Below are 21,243 nucleotides of genomic sequence, written 5' to 3' on the forward strand. Positions count from 1 at the left end.
GTAGGCTGCTGCAATCTTGAATACCTAAATCATATTATGTCATACACAGATTTTACACACAGAAGGATCTTTGTTTTTTTCATTATGTGTGTGCATAATTCTGGAGTGCGCAACATTAGCTATTGTAAAGGTGCTCAAAACAGATCAAAAATGAAGTTTAAGTGAAAAATGACTCAACTTTTGTCTCAAATGTTGTCATCACTGAAGCAAAATGAGGAACTACATGCAGGATTTATGAATCAAGAACAATTTATCAGAACAAGCTGGGAATTTGAGTGAAGATGGACATAATAATAAAAAAAACACCCCAGGAACAGAAAAAAGCTCTAAAACTTTCTGGCAAACCACTGCGTTTCAAAAGCCAAGCTTCCATGTATATTGTTCATCCCCACTTGAAAATGACAGATCTGATTCTTGGGTCATCTTCCTTTGTCAGAATGGCCTTACAGCTGGAGCACCAATAATTGCTCTCTGTGTAGCAGGATTGCTGGGTACTGTGGCTGCTACATCAGTATTAACTATCTTCCATCCAGTGGATGGAATATCATGGGACAACTATGTCTCCTTATGTATGACTGTTGCATGGTCTCCTGAAGAGGTGTGACTTAGAAGAGGCTTGCAGCAATGATGAATTGTGTTTATGACATTCCTGCCCTAGGGATTGGCAAAGTGCAAACTCAGTTAAAGGTGAACTGGTACCACATTCACTGAATACTTCCTGAGTCTCTATGCTACAATTCCAAAGTGGTCTTAGCTGTTATGGTACCTCATGCTGAGACACAGCTGTGTTGCCTTCTCATCAAACTCCTCTAAGCCCATGAAGCACCATTCCCCCATTAGCTTCACCTAAAAAAAAGACAATGCAGAAACTAAAGGAAATTCACTCAGAAACAGAGGAGACCAAGCAGGTGGTAGAAACATGACCTTCCTTCATGAGGTCAAATAGCTTTATTGTGATTAAGCACTACAATACCGTATATATTCATAAAAAAAACTCTATAGTGTATATAAATTATTCCTTCCATTCAGTAATTCTCTTTTTGTTTTCAATTTTTTTTTCATTTCCATTACAGCTTTGGTACAATGTGATTTTATTATATTTTTAAATACTTTTAGCTTCACAAACTCAACACAAAGTACAAAACTAATCCGAATTGGGGATATTACAATCTACACAGTGGTGTTCAGTGGTAGGAAAAAATCTTACCTCAATGAATTCATGTCACTAGCTAAGCTATAAAGGCATACCTAGCAGACATGACAAAAATATGCACCATTAACCAGCAAACATTTTTTTTTTCAAAATTTATTTTACTTTTTTTTTTACAGGTTTTTCCAGCAGCAAATCACTTGAGCATTGTCAGTACTTGTGTCCTCAACTGATTATTCTGTTGTGTTCCTCTTCATTTGAAGGCCATGATTTGTCAAATAATGCACCTCTATCCTCATAAATCTAAGCCACAGTGTCAGTACTTGACCTGCCACCCTGCATTGTTGATGCTTGCACAGTTTGTCCTGCAGCTGGCAGAAATAACTGGAACGTTATTGGAGGGGCAGTGTGGGGCAATCAACCGGAGGTTGTTCTGTGGGGCAGGAGGTATGACATTACAGTAGACAGGCATTCCAGTGGCTGTAAGTGTTCCTTGACCTGATTGATTAGGTAGCATGATTGGTTGTTGATATGATTGTTGTGGCAATCCTTGAGAACCCTGGGTCATTGGCACCTAGGTAGGAAGACGGAAAGACGTAGGGAAAAAAAGATAGCAATTACTAAGCAAGTTAAAGTAGGCTCCCAGTATCCCTATATTCCTTCTAGCTGAATTTGAGTATACTGTATGTTCTGCCAAAATGTGCTGTTTTCTGCTGCTTGGAATTGTTCTCATCTCTGAGGATTTTTTTGTTACAGAAGGTCTTAAAGAGAATTGCCTCTGCTTTTAGGCCTAGAAAGTGTGTCTGTCATGATCTAGTAGAATATGCATTACTAGGATCAGTGCTTGGTATATCTAGGCCATCTAAAAGGTCTCAACCTTTAACTTGATCATTAACCTTTTAAACATGTTTTCAATATAGTAATTCTGAAGATGTAAGGGGAATATTTTACCCATAAGCAATTCCCCCATTTCCATCTGTGTCGCTGAAATGTTTTCAAAGAAGCTGAGGGAAAAGGGGGATGGCTGCTCATTCAGTGCAATCTATTAAAATGAATTAGATGTCATTTAGTTTCTTAACTTTCCAGAGGGACCAGCAGGAGGTGTAAGCGCAGGCCACCTCTCACATGCGCTTGGTATAACTCATGGAAACTGGGTATAAAGGTTGGGAAATAAGTCTGGGTAACTTACGGACTTGGTAAAAATCAAGCCACTGCCTTCCCTCTCCCCAGAACCCAATAAACAATAATCCATCTGGCTACAGCTTGTTATAGAAGACATGGTGAGATCCTTGGCAGGAGTCTCCACAGATGAGTAATTTTTAACTGGATCAGGCAAAGCCCTCAACTTCATTACAGGAAACAGTACTGCACTGGCAAAAAAGAGAAGAAATGAACAATGTTCTTATATTTTTTAAAATTAATTTTCTTCACAGGAAGAAGTCTAATCCCTTCGTTCTTTGTGACATTACCCTCACTGCAGGCTGCAATAAATAGTTCATTTGAAGCATTCCGAAATCAGAACGAATATCAGGAGAACTAAAACCAAGTAAACAGGAAGCAAAGAAACTGACTTAGAAGCATATTCATCAGAAGGCTTCCTGCCACACACTACCCAAATGAAGTTATAAGGGCACTGTGTGATGCAAAAACTTAATTCAATTAAGCATTCTCCAAGAAAAAAGTCTTTCTTTACAGCTCCTAAATACCTGATAAGACGACATGGCTGGATACTGCACCATCATGCCTTGCACCTGATTCCCCTGTTGATTATTCATCAGGTTCTGGCTTTGGGGCGGCTGCTGCATTCCCATGAGACCCTGGAACCCCTGCTGCTGGTTCGGCAGGACAGGCTGGTAACCTGGAAGAGGAAAGACATCTTCAAATACCCCGCTGCTTGTAGGGGCAAAATTACAACACTTCCAAGGTCCAGCAAATGATCCCATCATTTATATCCGCGTTAGTTAAAAAGTTACTCGTTCCTGCAGAAATGTTACTGGAAACGAAAACTGAAGTGCAATAAACAAGTGCCATGAGCTGGCACCCCTAGCAGCCTGACCTGAGTGGGCAGCACACTTTCATTATGATTTTGACACTGTGGCAGAGACCACCTGGAGGTCTGTCTGACTGCAGCACAGGGCTGTAAAGCCCTGAAGAGACACAGGGTGCTACTGTCTTTTGGCTATTTCCTCAGAGGCAAAACTCCCAACAACTTCAAGGACACCAGCATTTGGCCTTCACGGTCTAACCTGACAATTTCTTTCAGGTTGCATTTCTTACCTTACCCTCTTACCTTCCTTGTAATGCAGCTCCCTAGCTCAATATAAACAGAGAAGCCTTTATTTAATCAAGAAGAACACCTCTATACACACTGGCTCTCACTTGCAAGGGTTTTTATGCAATTACAGTATATTAAGGGTAATAGTCCACTATACTGTTTTCATGTGTGTCAAAGCAGGAAAATAATAAATTAGGGACTATTCTCCCCATTGCTTGGTAGGAACACTGAACAAGGATGAGAAGCTGATGCTTCTGTTTTAACCTGTGACTAACTCTGTGTTCAAAGTCATCACAGTACTGCAGATTTTCTGCTGGGATGGCTCCTCTAGGATTAATGGAGAAATAGGCAAATACTGTATGATCTAGAGAGCCAAGCCGCTAATGAGGCAGCAGTGTGGATGGGAAGGCAAGCACAAATAAAAAACTTGTGCAGCAGCAATGCGATTTTGCCTGGGAATGAGCCTAGACAGATGGAACTGGGCTGGTTGGGTGATGGTGATATTTAGCAATTAAGAACTTCACAGAAAAAGCAGGAAAGGAAAGGAATATGCAGGAAGATACTGCCCTTGAAAAATGTGGCCAGACATAGGTATTATAAATCTAAGCATAATTTCTCCTTAACACATTTGGTGTTCTTTAGCAGTCATATTTTTAACATGCAGTTATGAAGTGCACTATTAACTCTGTAGTGATGTTTTTACAATAAGCATATTTCAGACAAAGAACTACCAGAAGGAGCAACTCTCTGTCATCTTTCTATGAAAAAAATTGTGTCATGTCTACTCAATTTATATTAATGAATACAGTACCTGGTTCAATATACTTCACAAAGTGAAAACAATCATCTGGTATTTCTTCATTATGTAAGAGAAATAAAGTAACAAATGTCTGTTTCTGCTGGTCTATTGTCAGTTGGTAGCTTTCCTTCTAAATCTGTTCTTCAGGGAAATGTTAAGATTTCTGGTCAAGTATTTTCCATTAAAGATGCTATTCCAGAGATTAATGTCTCCAGTCAACTGACCAAAATTTAAAACAAAAATTCCATGAGTGATTAACTTGGCTGGGATATAGCATTAAACATCGCCCAAACTCACAAGATTATTATACATTCAGATTTGCTCTTTTCCTATGCCCAAACACTGTGTCAGCATATTTTTTAGTCATAAAAATTACCAACATCAGAACTGCTGTAACTGAGTTTACAGAAGGCTTATACAGCAATAATAAAATTGCAAGTTCTCTTCTGCTCCAGTACACCAATTATGGGGGGGAGGGGATAAAGATAGAAATAAAAAATTTAGCATTACTCTTCTGGTATTTGCAGGACTAGAAGTTTAAGTAGAGGGGTGTCAACTGACAGCAGAAACAGCAACACGAAATTCATCTCTCACCTCCAGTTGTTAAAGTTAAATCCCAGAAGTGTAAAGAACCGTAGATGGACAGTGAGCCAGGGATCAAGTGACACTTTTGTGGAATGTAATCCAACACTGGATTTGGGCTAAGAGAACTGGATTGTAATGCACCAGCACAGGGTGGCAGACTGGTGCTCTGCAGGGAGACAGACACCACTGGGGCCAAGGAGAAAGCAGCCCTTCTGTTATCTCTAGTAGATATTATGGCATTACCACTACTTTTCTGAGACTACTGCAACTGCCCTACTGGGTGTTTAAATATACAGCTCTCTCTTCACCTCTTCACCATCAGCTTTGTGTTCCATATTCTCCAATGTGACAGATTTATGACCCAGTGCAGACATGACTATTAAACTGAAACAAAAAATCATGGAAAAGCTGAAGTAGCTACCTGTATGATGAATGTATAGGCTTGATCTCCTGGGGATATTACAAAAACATAGAGTCATAGAATGGGTTTTGTTGGAAGGGACCTTAAAGACCATCCAGTTCAAATGACACACATGCATACATAAACATCCAGACCTGAAAATCTCGTCTGTACTGGGAAGCACTGCTTAGTACATGACATAACCATTCCAGGTTTTAGGTGCAAAAATATGAAAAGGAGACAGGCTGAAGAGCTGAGGTTCACTGGACTGTGCATTATTATTTTAACAATCTTATGCCAACACTCTTCAAGGACTTTAGCGATTTCTCCTGACCACAGGACATGTGCACTCCTCACCCCTGCCCCAACCTGCCGAGTACACCAGTTACATCGCTGAAAGTGAGAATAAGACCTTTTTCCTGCTCCTTGTGTAAGCCTTTTGCAATGCTCTGACCACATAGAAAAGCCTCAATACAAATACTTCACATGCACTCTTAACATGCTTCCAATTTGATTAGATGGGAACAAAGGCTGTGTCCTGAATACTCTTAGAATTTACGAGAAAATAAGTCCCTTCTTTGTCCAGAAGGAGGCATTCTTGAATATTTAATGCCCTGACTTGTGACTAGAAATGGGGGTGTTTAAGAAGTTTACTGGCCTGTGTGTATGTTTGCAAAGATGCTGGCTGTCATCTTTCCTTACTTAATATTCACGGACGTTTTTTTTTAATGATCAGTACTGTTTGCAATTAAATGAAGCTATGGATGCCAGACCGTGCTGTAGAACCCAGTACAGCATTTAGTCAAAACCCAGCATCTTCTTCAAGATCTACCTCAATAAATCCCCTAAATTTTACCTGATAGCAAAGCCTGATCCTTTACTATGTTAAATACATGAAGAAAGATGTAGGTTTGTCCATTCTATTGAACCTAAAAACATGACAAGGTACGAAAGTACAGAAGTATATTCCAACATTACAGAGAAGGTAGAGAATATTAAAAAGTGAATAATTTTTTTTATTTACAACAAGCATTATAAGCAAGAAAAAATGCTGTGACAAAACAAAAAAGCCAATATCTGTTCTGCTATATGGCTTCTGTTTCAGCACAAATGAAAGTAGAACAATTGGCAGTGTAAGTGGCAATCCATTTGAACAAGAAGTTGTTAATACCAGAAACCAGTTGTTCTGAATTTCTTATCACTGCAGCCCAAATTCTCCATGTAATATTTGAAACAGGTCCTCCAGTGTTTACCGGATGTGGATATCTTTGTATGTTTCTGCACTCTGGCCAGGAAAAAGAATGGAGGTGGGAGAATTGAGACTAACATCAACCTTTTAGCACTGTTTGTGAAACAATATCCTTTTTTTTTTTTTCCCCTCAGGCACAGACTATCAGAGAGTGCCATTGCACCAAAATTACTTGATTTGTACACACACAGCACAGTCTTAAACTACGCCATGCTTTTCATGTGCTATTTACTTTTCAGCGACACGGAAATAATACTGTATTCTCAAAAGTCTTGGAAACTGACTACAGTGCATGAGAAACCAAGCATTACTGGGCAGAGGTGGATATTTTGGAGCTACACAAGTGTAAGAAAAGTGAGAACAGGAAGTGGCAACATGCTTATGCAGCAATAGTTTTCTTTTCACTTGCTCTTTTGCTCATTAGCTTTCATACTACATGAAGAGTAATCCTTAAAAGCCTCTTTACAGTCCCCTGAGAACGTACATACGTGGGTTATTTTCTAATGGCAGTATACATCAGCTGAACCATCCTATTACTGCAAGCTCCAGGGCCTCTTTACTGCAATTATATCATCCTGCTCTATGTTATCTCTGCTACAAAGGAGGATTTTTTTAAATCAGGGCAAACATGAGAGACATTGTTAAACAACCAGAGGAACAAATCGTGCACAGAATTTCAACAAATGCCTCAGAGGAAAGATGAGCTTTGGACTCCAGCTGAAATGGAAGAGGAGGTCATATCATCAAGATAATTCTCTGAACCTTTACAGCCTGCCTCACCATGCTAAAAGTCATCTAACTTAAACATTCCAGGAGTCTTTCTGCATGAAAGACTCACAAATGCTCCACTTTCCTAATGAGGCTATGTAGCTCAGAAGACAAAATGCCGCAGTTTTACACATTTGTCAGTAATTTTACACCCAGACCTGCAATTAAAACATGTTTGGTGCTCTCCTGGCCTCAGCATACATCCTTCATGAATGGCACATTCATGTTGGGAGGGACTGTTTCATAGCTCATTTCAGATTTGAAGCATGTGTTACCAATGTTGGGAATGTGTATCAGCACTGTGGGTAAAGAGTGTCTGAGGAGCGCAGGGGAGAGTCTCTGAACTGCAAATCCTATTGTACTCTTTCCATTTGAACAGACTCCTTGCATCCATGCCTAGCCAATGCAAACACATACACTCATAGTGCTTTTGATGTAACATGATTTGAGAGCTCACCTGCTCCCTTTCTGCATTACTCAGTGTAGTGCCACCTAAAATTCAGGTACCTCAGAAACACATTGCAATGGCTTAGGCAAGCAAAGTCCAAAAGAAACTTAAAAGAGAAACCTCAAGCAGAGGCAACTGGGCTGGGTGGAATGCTGCACAGAATCTGGGTGTGCTCCTGCCTGCTCAGCAATTAGTGCAGTGCCTTTCTGATGCCCTATGCCATCCTCCCTTTCCTTTCCCCTCCCTCCCGCCGTGTAGACCAGTTCAGCCCCTGCAGCAACCGCCAGGAGCACTGGGAAGGGCCTGAATTTGAGCTCACATGAAAAAGCCGAGGAGAACAAGCACCAACTCTTGGTGTGGACCCTGTGAAGCCCTTGAAAATATTTTAACAGCAAATTCTGCACACAGAAGTTGCTTACATTTGCAGAAGGCTCCCCAAAACTGGTAAGAGCTGAGGACCAAGCTGAAAACAAGTTCCTTCTGGTCAGGAAGCACACCTCTTTCTGAAAGGCTTAATGAGCTCACTCTGCTCAACTTATTCAAAAGAAAAAGAAGTACCTGCAAATAGATGTGCTGGTTTTGGCCAGGGTAGAATTAATTTCCTTTCTAGTAGCTAGCATGAGAGGAAGTTTTGGATTTGTGCTGAAAAGAGTGTTGATAATTCAGGAATGTTTTAGTTACTGCTGGGCGGTGCTTACTCAGACTTTCTGCTTCTCACACCATCCCATCAGCAAGGAGGCTGGGAGTGAACAAAGAATTTGGGAGGAGACACAGGTGAACAAAGGAATATCCCATGCCATATGACAACATGCTCAGCATATAAAGCTGAGGTAAGAAGGGAGTGGGGAATGCTCAGAGTGGGCATTTTTCTTTCTGAATAACTCTTAGGTGTGTAGGAGCCCTGCTTTCCTGGGGGTGGCTGAACACCTGTCTGCCCATGGGAAGTGGTGAATGGTTTCTTTGTTTTGCCTTGCTTGCACACACAGCTTTTGGCTTCCCTATTAAACTGTCTTTATCTCAAGCCATGAGTTTGCTCATTTTTAATTTTCTGATTCTCTTCTCTGTGCAGCTGGGGAGAACAAGTAAGCAGCTGCATGGAGCTGAGTTGTTGGCTGGGGTTAGATTGTAACAATAGTTCTTGAACAGACCAGAAAATAGTATAACAAAATTACATGTCAGGAAGATAAACCTAGAACTTTTTGGATTGGAAAAAAAATTCAAAGTTTCATCAGACCCTATAAATAACAAGGAGGAAATTTACTGAGAGTGGAAGAACAACTGTATCACTTAAAACCCCTAAAATGAGGATGGACATCTTGACAGAAGAGATTCATCAGTTTAATAACTAGTCCTGGTAATAAAAATGACTAGAATGTGCTCATTGTCCAGTATTAGTCAGACCATTAAATTACATATTCCAGATTTTAAATACTTAGGAAAATGTTAGCCAGTTACCTCTTAACATTTCTCCTGCCTCCCAAGCAAAAGGACTGATCTTTTGCATGTGAGACAGGATCCTGTCCCCAGCCTCTCCTCTCTTTAATCACAGGCTGGCAATGCCACCCAGTTCATTCCACAGCAGAGATCACCTATGTACAGTGGGTATTCAAAGGGATATTTCTGGTCTATTTTAGTTTACTTTACCTGGGCTGGAGTAGTGCTCAGTAGACTTTGCAGACTGAAGAATATGGCTGGTATCTATTCCCACAATTTTACTAGGCTACATTCTCCTTTACTTTTTGAAATAAGCTATGGGCAAATTATTAAAGTGGATGGATGTAGCTTTTACTTTCTAATAATACAAATTTACAATGTCCATGATTAAGTTATAATCAGAGAAGAAAACATGTCATTGTAGATCTAAAATTCACTCATGGACACATCAGTACATTTGGTAAAGTTTTGACAACTTTCTTTTTTACCAAAAGCTCTGAGCTGGTCCATCCCAAAGTATTTGCAAAACTGGAAGAAGGAAAAAACTGAAGCAAGGTGCTCAGTAAGATTGAACACTGTCTTAGAGTCACAAAATGGAATTACAGAATTGAATAATAGAATTGCTTAGGGTGGAAAAGACCTCTAAAATCATCAAGTCCACCCATCGCTCTAATACTGCCAAACCCGCCACTAAACCACACCCCTAAGCATCCCAAAGAACCTTTGGATTCTCAAATAGACCCTAAAGGTTACCTGTAAAACAGGAGGAAAGCCAGCCTAACTGGGGAATCTTGCATAGGACAGTTGGCCAAGTTGTGGGAGCCACATAATGAGCACGAGTGAGAGCAGGAATTCCAGGCAAGTGTTTGTGGTGGCCAGAACAAAGCCCTCCTGACTTTGCATGAAATACTCAAGTACTGGACTGCAACCAAGTCTTTCACCTCCTGTGTGGACACTGTAAACCATCCCTATGCATTGCTTCGTTTAGAGGAATGCTGCTCCAAGGCATTGTGCTCTTTCTGGCTTCTCATGTTCAGGTGTGATGTGTTAGAATTGGGTGCCCAATCACCTGAGGAAAAGGTTTGGGGTTTTTTTTTTTTAGTTATGCAGCTGACCATTATCTGGCAAGTTTCACTGAAAATGATGGACTGAACTGTCATGGAGCGTAAAATTAATCATAAATTTAAGCAAATTTTGATTTTAGCCTCACCCCAAAGCATCTGCAGTTTGGAAGACTTGCACAGAAGACACATTAATTAAGGTCTCCCTCCTGGTGTTATTTTTTGTGTGAGTCTGAAGATTTAAACTGCATCTCGTGCAGCTGAAATTCAAACCACTTTGTAAACAATTTTGTGCAAAGCACACTGCAAAGCAAATCAGCTGCAGTTGGTCTATCCATTCCTACCGTGCTTTGTCTCTGGAATACACAAAAACATGTCTTGACCTAGTAAGATATTTCAGCTTTATATTCTACTTGAAAACATCACAGATAATTTCTGGGTGTGAATTGGACACCATGTGAGCTAGAAGGACAAGTACATAATAGCTGAATGCTAAAATTCCATCCTTTTCCCCTCAAAACACAAGACCATGCAATTATTTTACTTGCTTTTCACACACATACAAAGGGGAAAAAAGCCATACAAGAATACCTATGCCTGAAATAAGGAAGTTTTAAGAAGCAACAGAAAAGGTACAGAGGTACGAGGTAGCACATAAAACAGCACATGTCAAAAACCACAGCAGCGCACAGAATCATTGTGCCCACTTGGCAAGCTCAGACCCTCCAAAAACAAAAGGAGCCTTTTAACACAAGTTTGGCTTCTTTCATTTCAGGTAAAAGTGCATCCCACTCCAACAGTACAGCTTGCAGGGGAAACCATGGGTTATTACGTTAGATTTGTTTTCAAAATTTTAAACTAGTGGCATTGATTCTTTCAAGTTTGTGAGATCAAAACAATTTTTAGCTAATGGCACTCCAGCTACATTCACTGGAAACACATAATGCAGCAAATGTATTCCTGTATTGCCAAAGTGATTACAATGACAGTGACTCAAATAATTCTCTGCAGAGCTGAGGTTATAAAACTGCAGGATGTTGAACTTTGAGTCTTGAAACATAATTGCTGCCAGAACCACAGCTCCGAGTCCCTAAATTGGCCATAGCTTTGCAAAAAAACACATTCATGCTTCCCAAACCTGGTAACAGACCAACAGCCACATTTGTTGTCAGAATCAAACACAAAGAGCCGTATTCAGCTCTATTAAGAAACTCAACAAGATGTATAAGCATCAAAGATATGAGCCAGTAAGATTTATTATCACAAGAGAAAGAACAAGAATCCTGGATAAAAGAAGTTGGACTGTCTTCCCCCCACCTCTTCCTCTCTCTGGCTTACAAAGCTACAAATCACATGAAAGCAATAGGGCAAAAATGTCTTTGTCCAGCTTCAGAATAAGAAATAAAACTGGGAAATTTCCTGCAATTTTGAATTATTTCAGAGCAACCTACTTGTTGGCTTCAGTAAAAACTACTGATGAAAATACACTACACTGGTACACTAGGGTTTGGTTTTTTTTTTTTTTTTTTTTTTTTTTTTTTTTTTTTTTTTTTTTTTTTTTTTTTTTTTTTTTGTTTTGTTTGTGGATAACAGCTCTGAAATCACCCACGTGGCAAATTGCTCTACCCAGGTGAACTGCCCCTCCTTGTCCACTTACTTTATTCTTCCTCAAAAAGCTCTATGAAATCTTGGTTTTACTTGTTTTGCACCTCCAAGGGCTGGAAGAAGCCCAAAGCACGGAGCATCTGAAGTATAGATAGTTTCGTGTGCTACTCAAGACAATGCTGCCAACTGGAAGCAGTTCTCCACTGCTAACAAAATGGGACAAAAAAAAAAAAAGCAAACCAAACCCTCCTGGTCCAAAAGATGCGCAGGTTCAGAGCCTCAAAAACATACTTTTTACCTCTGCTTTTCCTATATAAACTAAAAAAAGGTACATTTTTACAAAAGCCAAGATAGACTGCTTTTTGCACAGACTTTTCCTTGAGAATAGTCACTGCATACAACAAATGAGTTCACCTGGGAGGTAGAAAGCCTCCTGTTGGGGTGATTTAGATTATGGCAATGAGAAATGATGGAAGATACACCACATGTCACAACGTAAGATTTAGCACTTCTTACATGTCAAAGAAATATCTATTACCTTAAAAGAATGGGTATTCTTTTACCTTTTTTCTATGATGCTAAGTTGCCACCTGGAAATGAGGAATAGCATTATCTTTCAAAAAACATTTATATGCACATTCACTGTCCCATGGGTGAAAAAATGTTTTTGCAAAGAGCGCTGAACTTTTATTTAGTGTCTTCTACTTCATCATCCAAGCAACTACCTTTAGGGCAAACATGCAAAATCCTGGGTAAATTGAATTTATGAATCACTTAAAGATGCATATCCACCCCTCAGTTACCTTTCCACACCTGAATAGAGTTGGTTTAAAACTCTGTGACTTCACTACTGAGTAAAAAGGCCCAGACAAGTAAGAGGTATGATTAAATACTTTCATTATATACCTAATGAAATCACATACTGTAACATCTTCTGAGACTAAAATTTTAATTAAGGCAGGCTGGCATTTTGGGTTTTTTTGTCCCCCTTAAATTCCAGGGGAACAGCAGGTAAGGTCAAACAAAAAGCTTATGTGATAAAATTGTGTGAGAGTGCTCCTGGGAGACCTGGCATTATTAACGAGAACATGAAGAAGGGCACAGTTGAACAGTTCAAAGATAAATGACTGCATTCAGTTTGCTTTTTGCTATCAATTGGAGAACCTGAGAGAGCCGTTATTTGACAAGAAATGTATATAAACAGGCATCAAAAAGAGCTTGAATGGATACAAATACAGGAGACTCGAGGCTGGAGAAATGTTTTTCATCAGATTAAAATCTGTATCCGTTCCTTTACTTCTCTATACAAAGGATTTTCAAATTATAGGGGAAGCTTTAAGAAGAACTTGCTACCAGTGAGTGGCTTGATGCTGAAAATAAACCTGTTCTTTCTGAAAACTTAAACCCATGTAAATATATGACACTTTAGTAACTTATTTTATTTCCTTTCCTAAATACACATTTATTTTATGTTTTGAGACCTTTTAGCACTCTTCCTGCTCTTCAAAAACTATGACAAACATTTCTTGCTCTTCTCCTTCAAGATAAATCTAAAGATAAACATAAGGGCACATCTTACAGACATGGTACATAACTCTAAGCTTCTGAAAGATTCTGAAAAGAAAATTCTATTTTTAAGACAAATCCTTTTATCTCACTTCAGTAAAAAAATACAGGGAACAGCCAGCTGCAATCCAAAATAATTGCAACACAATAATGCAGGGCTCCATTACAGCAGGCTAATTCCGGTAAAGCAGCTGATCCAGGATCTTGGCACTTGCCCAGGCCCTGGAGCCTTACTTAAATGCATTAACCCAAAGCATGTGCAGCTGTTTTTGTAATCTGAGGCTTCTACATTTTACTGGAGACCAAGAAAGAAGAAAAAAAAAAAAAAAGAAAAAAAAAAGTAACTCAGCTAGCAAATGACAGGCTCAACAGCTTTGGAGAAACAAGCTTCAGACAGAGTTTCTCCTTGGCCAGTACCACAAGCAAGGGTTTACACCGGAGTGTTGCAGATGCCCAAAGCCAGCTGAGGTGCCTGCAGGGAGGGTACTACAGGACCTAGGAGGATACTACATTATTCTGAGAAGGGTGAAACCTTCTCATCCCAGCAGAGCTAAGCCACTGGAGGCATGTATTGCAAGCTGGTGCACAGTTCTCACGGCAACAGGGAGGTCCAAAATAGTGCCAAGGATCATCCAGGAATAATCCTGCACTCAGCCCCTGCCCACCAATACCAACAACCTTAAGGAGAGTCAACTGAGACCCATGGGCAGGCAAACAGATAATTTTGGAGAAAATATAGGATGCTATTAAGGGAGATTTATGGCTTAAAGACCGAAACAGATACAAATCTGGTAGTAGCCCTTACTGTAGACACAGTTACATTGATGAGGTCTGCTGCAACTCCTCTTCAGGAGGTTTTTGAATAGCTAATGTACAACTAAAACACCAGTGTGAGAACCCATTAGTGTTTACAGAATCCTCTGGCATATGACATGCTCATTAGATGAAGAGCAGCTGTAATACTGCCCATATGTACCTGTGTATTGCATTGTATTACATAAAACAGTTCATGGACATGAGTAACTTATATGAAATATCTATTGATTTTTTTTTTTTAGTAAATCCCTAAGGAACTGTGTGATGGGACAGCTAACCACCAAAACTAAATTCAGTATGATTCAAAAAAAGCACAAATACAAGACTAGCAGGATCAGATTTTCTATGCCAGCTGCAAACCACAGATTCAGATTCACGGAATTTCAGCAGATTCATCTCTTCTGGTTTGATTTTCTGGATTGACCCCTACTAAATAATGGCAGGTTGGAGTAAAAAAAAAATTGTTAAGCCCTGTGTTTTGATCTGTCTAACTTTGCTCTTGATATTAGCTTGTTATCTTGGCATCAGCTCTTGATACTGATGAAATATCTACAAGCACAAGCTCAGAGTGAACCTCCATGCCAGATACTGTGCAAATTTCAAGGAATAGCTGAAGTCACTACAGAAAAGATGATGCATTCCTGAAGAGAAAAGACAACTGCAGGTAGAAAAATAAGCACCCAAGGGAAATTTGCCCAGAGAAAAGAAGAACCACACAATACTCTTCTGACACTACACCAAAATATGTGTGGAGTGCTTAGACCCCTATTCTGAGCAGGGACTGCTTGGGCAGGCTGCTGCTCACCAGCAGGGTTGTGGAGATGGACAGTCCCTGGGTTCGGGCTGCCTCTGCCAGGCTGTTTTTTTCCACACAACTCCAGGTACAGGTTCCTGCCCTGCTCACATCCTCTCTATTGGAAGAAGACTGCAGTGTTCTGGTGATATTGTTCATTGCACCATGTTCCATTTTACTGTGGGCACACTGGGGTAAATGACTGCTAGCACCATATCACTAACAAACCCTGCTTTTTCACCTTTGCAAGCTGGGTTTTGTTTTGTGTCTCAGCCTCAGGAAGAGTTTTCATTAACACAACATCAACTGTAAATACTGCCTGCAACAAAGACACAGCCACTGCCTGATGGCACTCTTCCTCCCCACGGCTTCTGAATACACCAAAAGGTACCAAATCACAGAGCAAGAAGCCATGAGTTTGTTTGTTTACCTATAACATAAGGACACAGCAAGCTGCAGACTACAGCCCTCAGCTCAATGCAAGCAGGCGCAGGGACGATACTGAAGCCAACAGGACTTTGATGGAGCATATGTCTGCCCATACGGGTCCAACTGCAAAAATCTCATCTTTTCCAAGTGCACCCATGCAGAATGCAATCCAAAGACTACTGGGGTTAGCAATGAACCTTAACCAGCTCTGTACCATATCAGAAGCACTTGCCTGCAACACCACTGTGTTACTCTGACCCTATGCAGCAGAGCCCTTGAGAAATTGCTTAACTTTTAAGCATATAAGGTAATTTCTTGATTTCAGAGCAATGATTTTCAGGCTTGAATACATGTCTGGACCAGGAAACTCAACATCTTGAAGGAGAAGATCTCCAGCGGGAAAGATACAAGCACATTTATGCACACTATATTCTTATCATTGCTTTAAATGGTTTCTGAGAAACTTGACCAGGCAGGTAGCAATCAAATTAAGGAAAGAGAGGTCCTGTTCCAATAAAATTCAGTTCTACAACATATGAAACAAATTCATTTCTCAAATCCTTCCGCACAACTACTGCTCAACCTACAAGAGAAAAAATGGGGCAAGAAAAATGTGGGCTCAATCCCACATTAATGCATGGACCCTGCACTTGTATGTGCCTGTATGAAAGAGCCATCAGACCAAGCAGCGGCTATGTACCAAGAGATACTGGCAACTAATAAACCAAATAGCAATCAGGGATGAGTTTACCTTACTTCACTTCTGTGGCACAGACACAGGGAGCTCCCACTCATGTTTGCCTTGCAATTACCAACCCTTCTATTTAGTTTACTGCAGACACTAGTTTACATTTCCTGTCTTTCTTGATTAAAAGTACCTTAATGTAACTGGGTGAAGCCTTTGCTAAAGCAATTGCTATCATCGAGACCCTCCCTTCCTTTTAGCCCTTGAAGAATGAGGTAAAAGACCTGTAAAGTTCCTATAAGTACTTTGTATCAGTGTCTGTTCTGGGCATCCACTCCATTCCACATCATTGCAGAAATATAAACACTAATTGCAATTCTGACATAGGTACAAAAGCAATACATTTGATTACTGCACTACAACTGGGCTGTATCTCCCAGCTAAAGCTTTTTCTTGGAAGGAAGTGAAGAGTGGAATTCACAGGTGTGGTCATCTGTGCCCAGTTAGATTCCCCTGTGGCCAAACTGTGCATCTTACAAAGAAGGGAATAAGTGAGTAAAAGAAAAAATGTCTGGAAAAGTCAAAAACATTCCCCTTTGATATCCCAAATAGAATGCTACCAATTTCCAAAACTTTTTTTTTCCCGTTTGATTTAGTATCTATAGGCAATTTTGTTTTATATTTTAGTTTGCCTTGGGTGTAGAGGATGTGTGGGGTATGAGTCTCAGTTCAGAGGAATTTGAGTTTTTGTTTCAATTGGCCAAGGAATGTGCAAAATAACTTGTTCATACAGTTTTATAAACTCCTTTGGTAAATCCGGCAGCTAAATTCACAAAGCCTGCCTATCTCCACATCACAGGCAAATGCATTTTCAACTCTTGCAGAATAACGCAGACATCAAAAAAAAAAAAAAAAAAAAAAGAAACAAAAAAAAGAAAACAGGGTGTAAACTTTGTGGGTGTAAACTTTCACCTTTGTCTTTTCTAACAAGAGTTTAGTGTCACTTTTGAAAACAAGAGGTTTAACACCTGGAGTCACAAATTCCTTGCATAATTTACAAAAGAATTTAATAGAAATGACACTCAGCAGCAAGCTTTCCTGAACAGCTGTGCCAAGAAATCTTGGCTCAAAGGGAGCTGAAGAAAGAGAAAAGGAGAGGGAGGATGAAGCTGACTTTAGTTAGAAGATGTCACTTATTTTCTGCATTGATTCCCAAGCCTCTACCAAGCTGGACAACAGGCTGACAGCAGTGCTTGGGAAAGGGGCAGACATCACTCCCTCAGTCCCTGCCTCACTCATGCTAGAGGCAGTCTTTCTGCAGGCTTGAGAAAGCTTGGAATCAGGCCCCTGGTCAACAGATGTCATAATGTCCAGCCAGAACATGGCTCAATTCAGCTACATGAACCAAAACCTCCCCTCAACCCCCAGCTTTCACTTCACAGCACGTTAGCTGGGAAACTGCCACTATAGCTGGTCGAGTGTTATTGCTGCAGAAGAGAATGTTGGTTAACTCAATCAGTGCAACAGCCTGAGAAGGCTGATCTGCCAAGCAAGAGCATTTTATGCAGACTTCTTTTAGGCAAAACTCACAGGATCAGTCCTGTTCCCCTTATCTCCTCTTAAGGTATCTGCAACTGTGCAACTGTAAATGATGCAAAATTTACTTTCATTAGCAAAAATCTCCCAAAGCATAGCATAAATTTAAATGCAGGAAAGTCTTCTGAATATTTGTGCTTTGTCTGCTGTGGGTCTCTCAAGGGTGATGTCTGCCCTCAGAAATCACTGGGGCAGACCTGCCACGGCACATTTTCTGTCACGCAGCACACTTAATATTTTGCAACCCCAGCAAGGCTGTGTTTACAATCTTCATGGCCAAAAGTATTTGCAAAGTCTGAATTCCTGATGGATGCCAGCTAAGCAATCAGAGCAATGGAAAATGCACAATAAAGACCATAAACATATGGAGCCTTCAACTCAGCATAAATACTGAAGATCAGCCTGGGTGTGTTGTCAAGGTAGATTTGAAAGCCAGCAGCAGCAGAACTTTTTCCTTGCATACATCATAAATTTTGATAGCTTTTTTCTTGCCTGGGACCTAGTACACTCTGAGTGCATTACTTCTTTCTGCTTATTAGTTTTCTCATCCGTAAAATAAGGTTTTGAGGGGTGGCATCTTCATAAAACATTTTGAAATCCAGCAGTGCTGAAAAGTGCTATATATTCGATTGATAAAGTCAATGGAAAAATATCTGATCTTCAATATAATCTATAATAAGGAGAGACCTTTAAGTGCTGAATTAGCTAAGAGTTACACACAGAGCTTTGCAAAATTTTCAGTTAGATGAAGAATGCTTCTTTGACCCAAAAAAAAGGTCTGCTTTTTTTTTTTTTTTTTCCTGGCAGTGCCTGCAAGGGGTAGGGCCACATTGCCAGAGCTCTAAGGCTGTCAATACTGGCAGGAAGGTGAGGAAGAGGGCATAGTAAGAGTCAGCTGCCAGAGCAAAATCTTAACTACGGGTCTGTGAATCAGAAATTTGTCAGCAAAGCAATACAAATGGATGTTTTCAAATTAAACTGGAAGGGTTTACAGAGGCTTTACAATGCTTGCTAAAGACATCTGACAGCTCCCCAGGCTCAGCTGAGGTGGGAGAGATGTTTTCTGTGGGAAAAACAGGTTTCTTAGTGCTTTTTGCTTTTCACATGTATCAGGAGTATCCTCCACTCTTAGTTCCTCTGATCCTATGAAACAATCTATGTATATGGACAGAAAAATATATTCATTATATATTAATTCCTCCATGTGCAATCATTGAATTTAATACAGTACCATCCTCCAAATCATCCTTAGGCTAAAATACTTGTTTCTTGCTTACGTGGTCTGGATGGGGTAACTGATTTCACATACCCTTTCTGGGATTGCTCAAAGTCAAACCACAAAGCAGCTGCCAAAAATGTCTCTTCATGTAAAATTTACAACATGCATTTCTGAAGTGGTAGCTGATGTGCCTAGCCAATCTGCTGAAAATGTTTGTGTAGCTAAAATTTCTGAAAAGAGAAAATCACAGGATCTGCAAATACATCTGCAGAATGTTCTTTAGCAACTACTGCTCATTCTGAGTGCAAACCTTGAGAATAAACACCAACTTCTGTAAAAGGACAAACTTAAGTCCTACCTTTAGACTACTGCTCGTGACAAGGAACTTGATCTACACCTAAAAAAATTCCATTAGAGACACTGCTCATTTTTAAACAATTAGCATATCTTTTTCACATTAAAAACCAGAGGACTGCAATCTTCACATTTTAGCAAATATATCTGCTGCAAATAAATAATTTTCTAATTATAAAACTGACTACTTTATAGACCTTGTTCTCATATTCTGGAATGAGCTATTGCATCAATTAAAGAAAAAGAAACCCACACTTTTTTTTTTCCCATCACAGGAGAAGCCATGGCAAATTGGTTCATAAATATTCACTGGTATTTTAGGCATGGCTGTAAAAAAGGAGATATTTTACTGTTCTGGAAACAGTGCATTTAATGTCAAAGCATCCCCGAGAAGGAAGAGCTGAGCAGAGTCTCATTGCAACGAAGCCCTAAACCAGTCACAAGTCACACTCTCAAAGAGATTACAACTATGGCAGAAGAAGACAAATATGATGGATGAGCTTGCATCCGTGCGGAGTTTGCAGTGATGTCGGCAGGACCCTGCCTGTGGGGAGGCTGAGCTGGCAGATGGGAGCAGCCCCACTCCGCACGCCTGGGACAGGGACAGGGCAGGCAGTGTGGGCACAGCTGGTCCTTGCCCAGGTGAGTGGCTCTGGCTGCTGAGGCACAACTGTCCCATTCCCCAGCCCACGCCTGAGCCAGGCACAGCTCCGAGTGCTCATGCTGCTCATGCTCCCAGCTGCTTTCTATGGCTCAGGGGAAGCACTCCCAGATAAAGGCACTAATTATGCCTACTACTCATGACCGCCCTGCTACACCATTCTCAGGTAGGATGGCTTGCCCACAAGTGCTTTCTGGATTTCACAAGGCTTTTTATTTTAAATCCACACAATTGATTAATTTGGTGGATATTCTGCACAGACAGCAAATAAAATCTATGAGGCAATGAGGCTCCTCCTCCCCATCTCCAACTCCATGGCTCATGACTGCCATGTAGCTGCTCTTCCTGCTACACAGCAGAGTAAGAGCGGAAACGAGCTACAAAAACAAAGCTGCCCCAGCTGCATGAACTTACAAGAATGAAAATTAACACATAGAAAGCCAACTGCTAGTGTTCTTAGAGCTAATTACTAATAAAAAGTAATAATTACAACTATAAAGCACGTCCCATAAAAATTCTCTTCCTTACAGTGTTTCCATGTAAAAACAGAATAGTAATAAAAAAAACCTGGGGCTGCTCAAATTTGTTTGATAAAATAAGTTATGATGCATTACAATTTAGACAAATATAAGTTCAAAATAGTACCAAGGCTATAAAGCATGAGCATAACATATTGTTCTGGCAAGTGATAAAACTGCTCACAGTGACAGCTGTGATTTATGGAAGCAATTCAAATACACTTTGAAAGTATATTAGCTTCGCCTCTGCCCACAAAGGGTGCATATTAGCAGGGTAGGCCACGCCGGTGATAAATTACATACCAGCAAGAAGTGAAGGCAATTGGCAACATTAGATGCCCAAAGGCCCTGAGTTATTGTGATAATGTGGTTTTCGGGATAATACCTCACATGCAATGGCATCTGAGCACCAAAAGAAACACATCAAAGCTGTATTTTCATTGGCTCTTTGGAAGATAATGTTACAATGGTTGGGACTTCCCAGTTAAAGCTGACATACAAAGCATTTACAAATTGGCTCTGGAACAAAGTCTGGCTCAGAGGGTCACAATTTAGATGCTACCTCTTGGGTGGAAGCTGGAAAATAAGTGCCTCCTGCTTCCAGGTTGTAGGCACTGAAGCAAGCTGCAGGCTATGGACCTACAGCACACCTACTGCATGGCTTCAGCACGGTAGGCAAAGGGACCCAAAAGCTGCTGTGGCTTAGCTCTGCTAACACCCAGAATGGGATGGGGACACTGCAGTCACCACCTGCAGCACCCCTTCTGCGAGGGAATCAAGTTGCTGGGCACACTTGTTCACTGATCACAGCAGGTCAATCTCACAGAAAAAG

The 21,243-nt window shown here is 40.4% G+C and overlaps 1 protein-coding gene across 19 annotated transcripts in view; it reads right to left on the reverse strand.

The window, feature by feature from the left end:
* Nucleotides 1–912: 912 nt before the first annotated feature.
* ARPP21 (cAMP regulated phosphoprotein 21) overlaps nucleotides 913–21,243 on the reverse strand; it is a 224,742-nt gene continuing 204,411 nt past the window's right edge. For 17 of the 19 annotated variants that reach the window (XM_041466846.1, XM_041466843.1, XM_041466860.1 and 14 more), the window contains 2 exons: nucleotides 2,857–3,008; nucleotides 913–1,724 (listed from right to left, as the gene is read on the reverse strand). In XM_041466846.1, coding sequence (XP_041322780.1) covers nucleotides 1,467–1,724; nucleotides 2,857–3,008 — 410 coding nt within the window. In that variant the 3' untranslated portion in view covers nucleotides 913–1,466. Of the gene's footprint in view, nucleotides 2,521–2,856; nucleotides 3,009–21,243 lie in introns of all 19 variants that reach the window. The other 2 variants (XR_005955054.1, XM_041466859.1) reach the window with 2 other exon arrangements.

This window comes from Pyrgilauda ruficollis, unplaced genomic scaffold, assembly GCF_017590135.1.
Source record: "Pyrgilauda ruficollis isolate IOZ18807 unplaced genomic scaffold, ASM1759013v1 scaffold2, whole genome shotgun sequence".
NCBI lineage: Eukaryota > Metazoa > Chordata > Aves > Passeriformes > Passeridae > Pyrgilauda > Pyrgilauda ruficollis.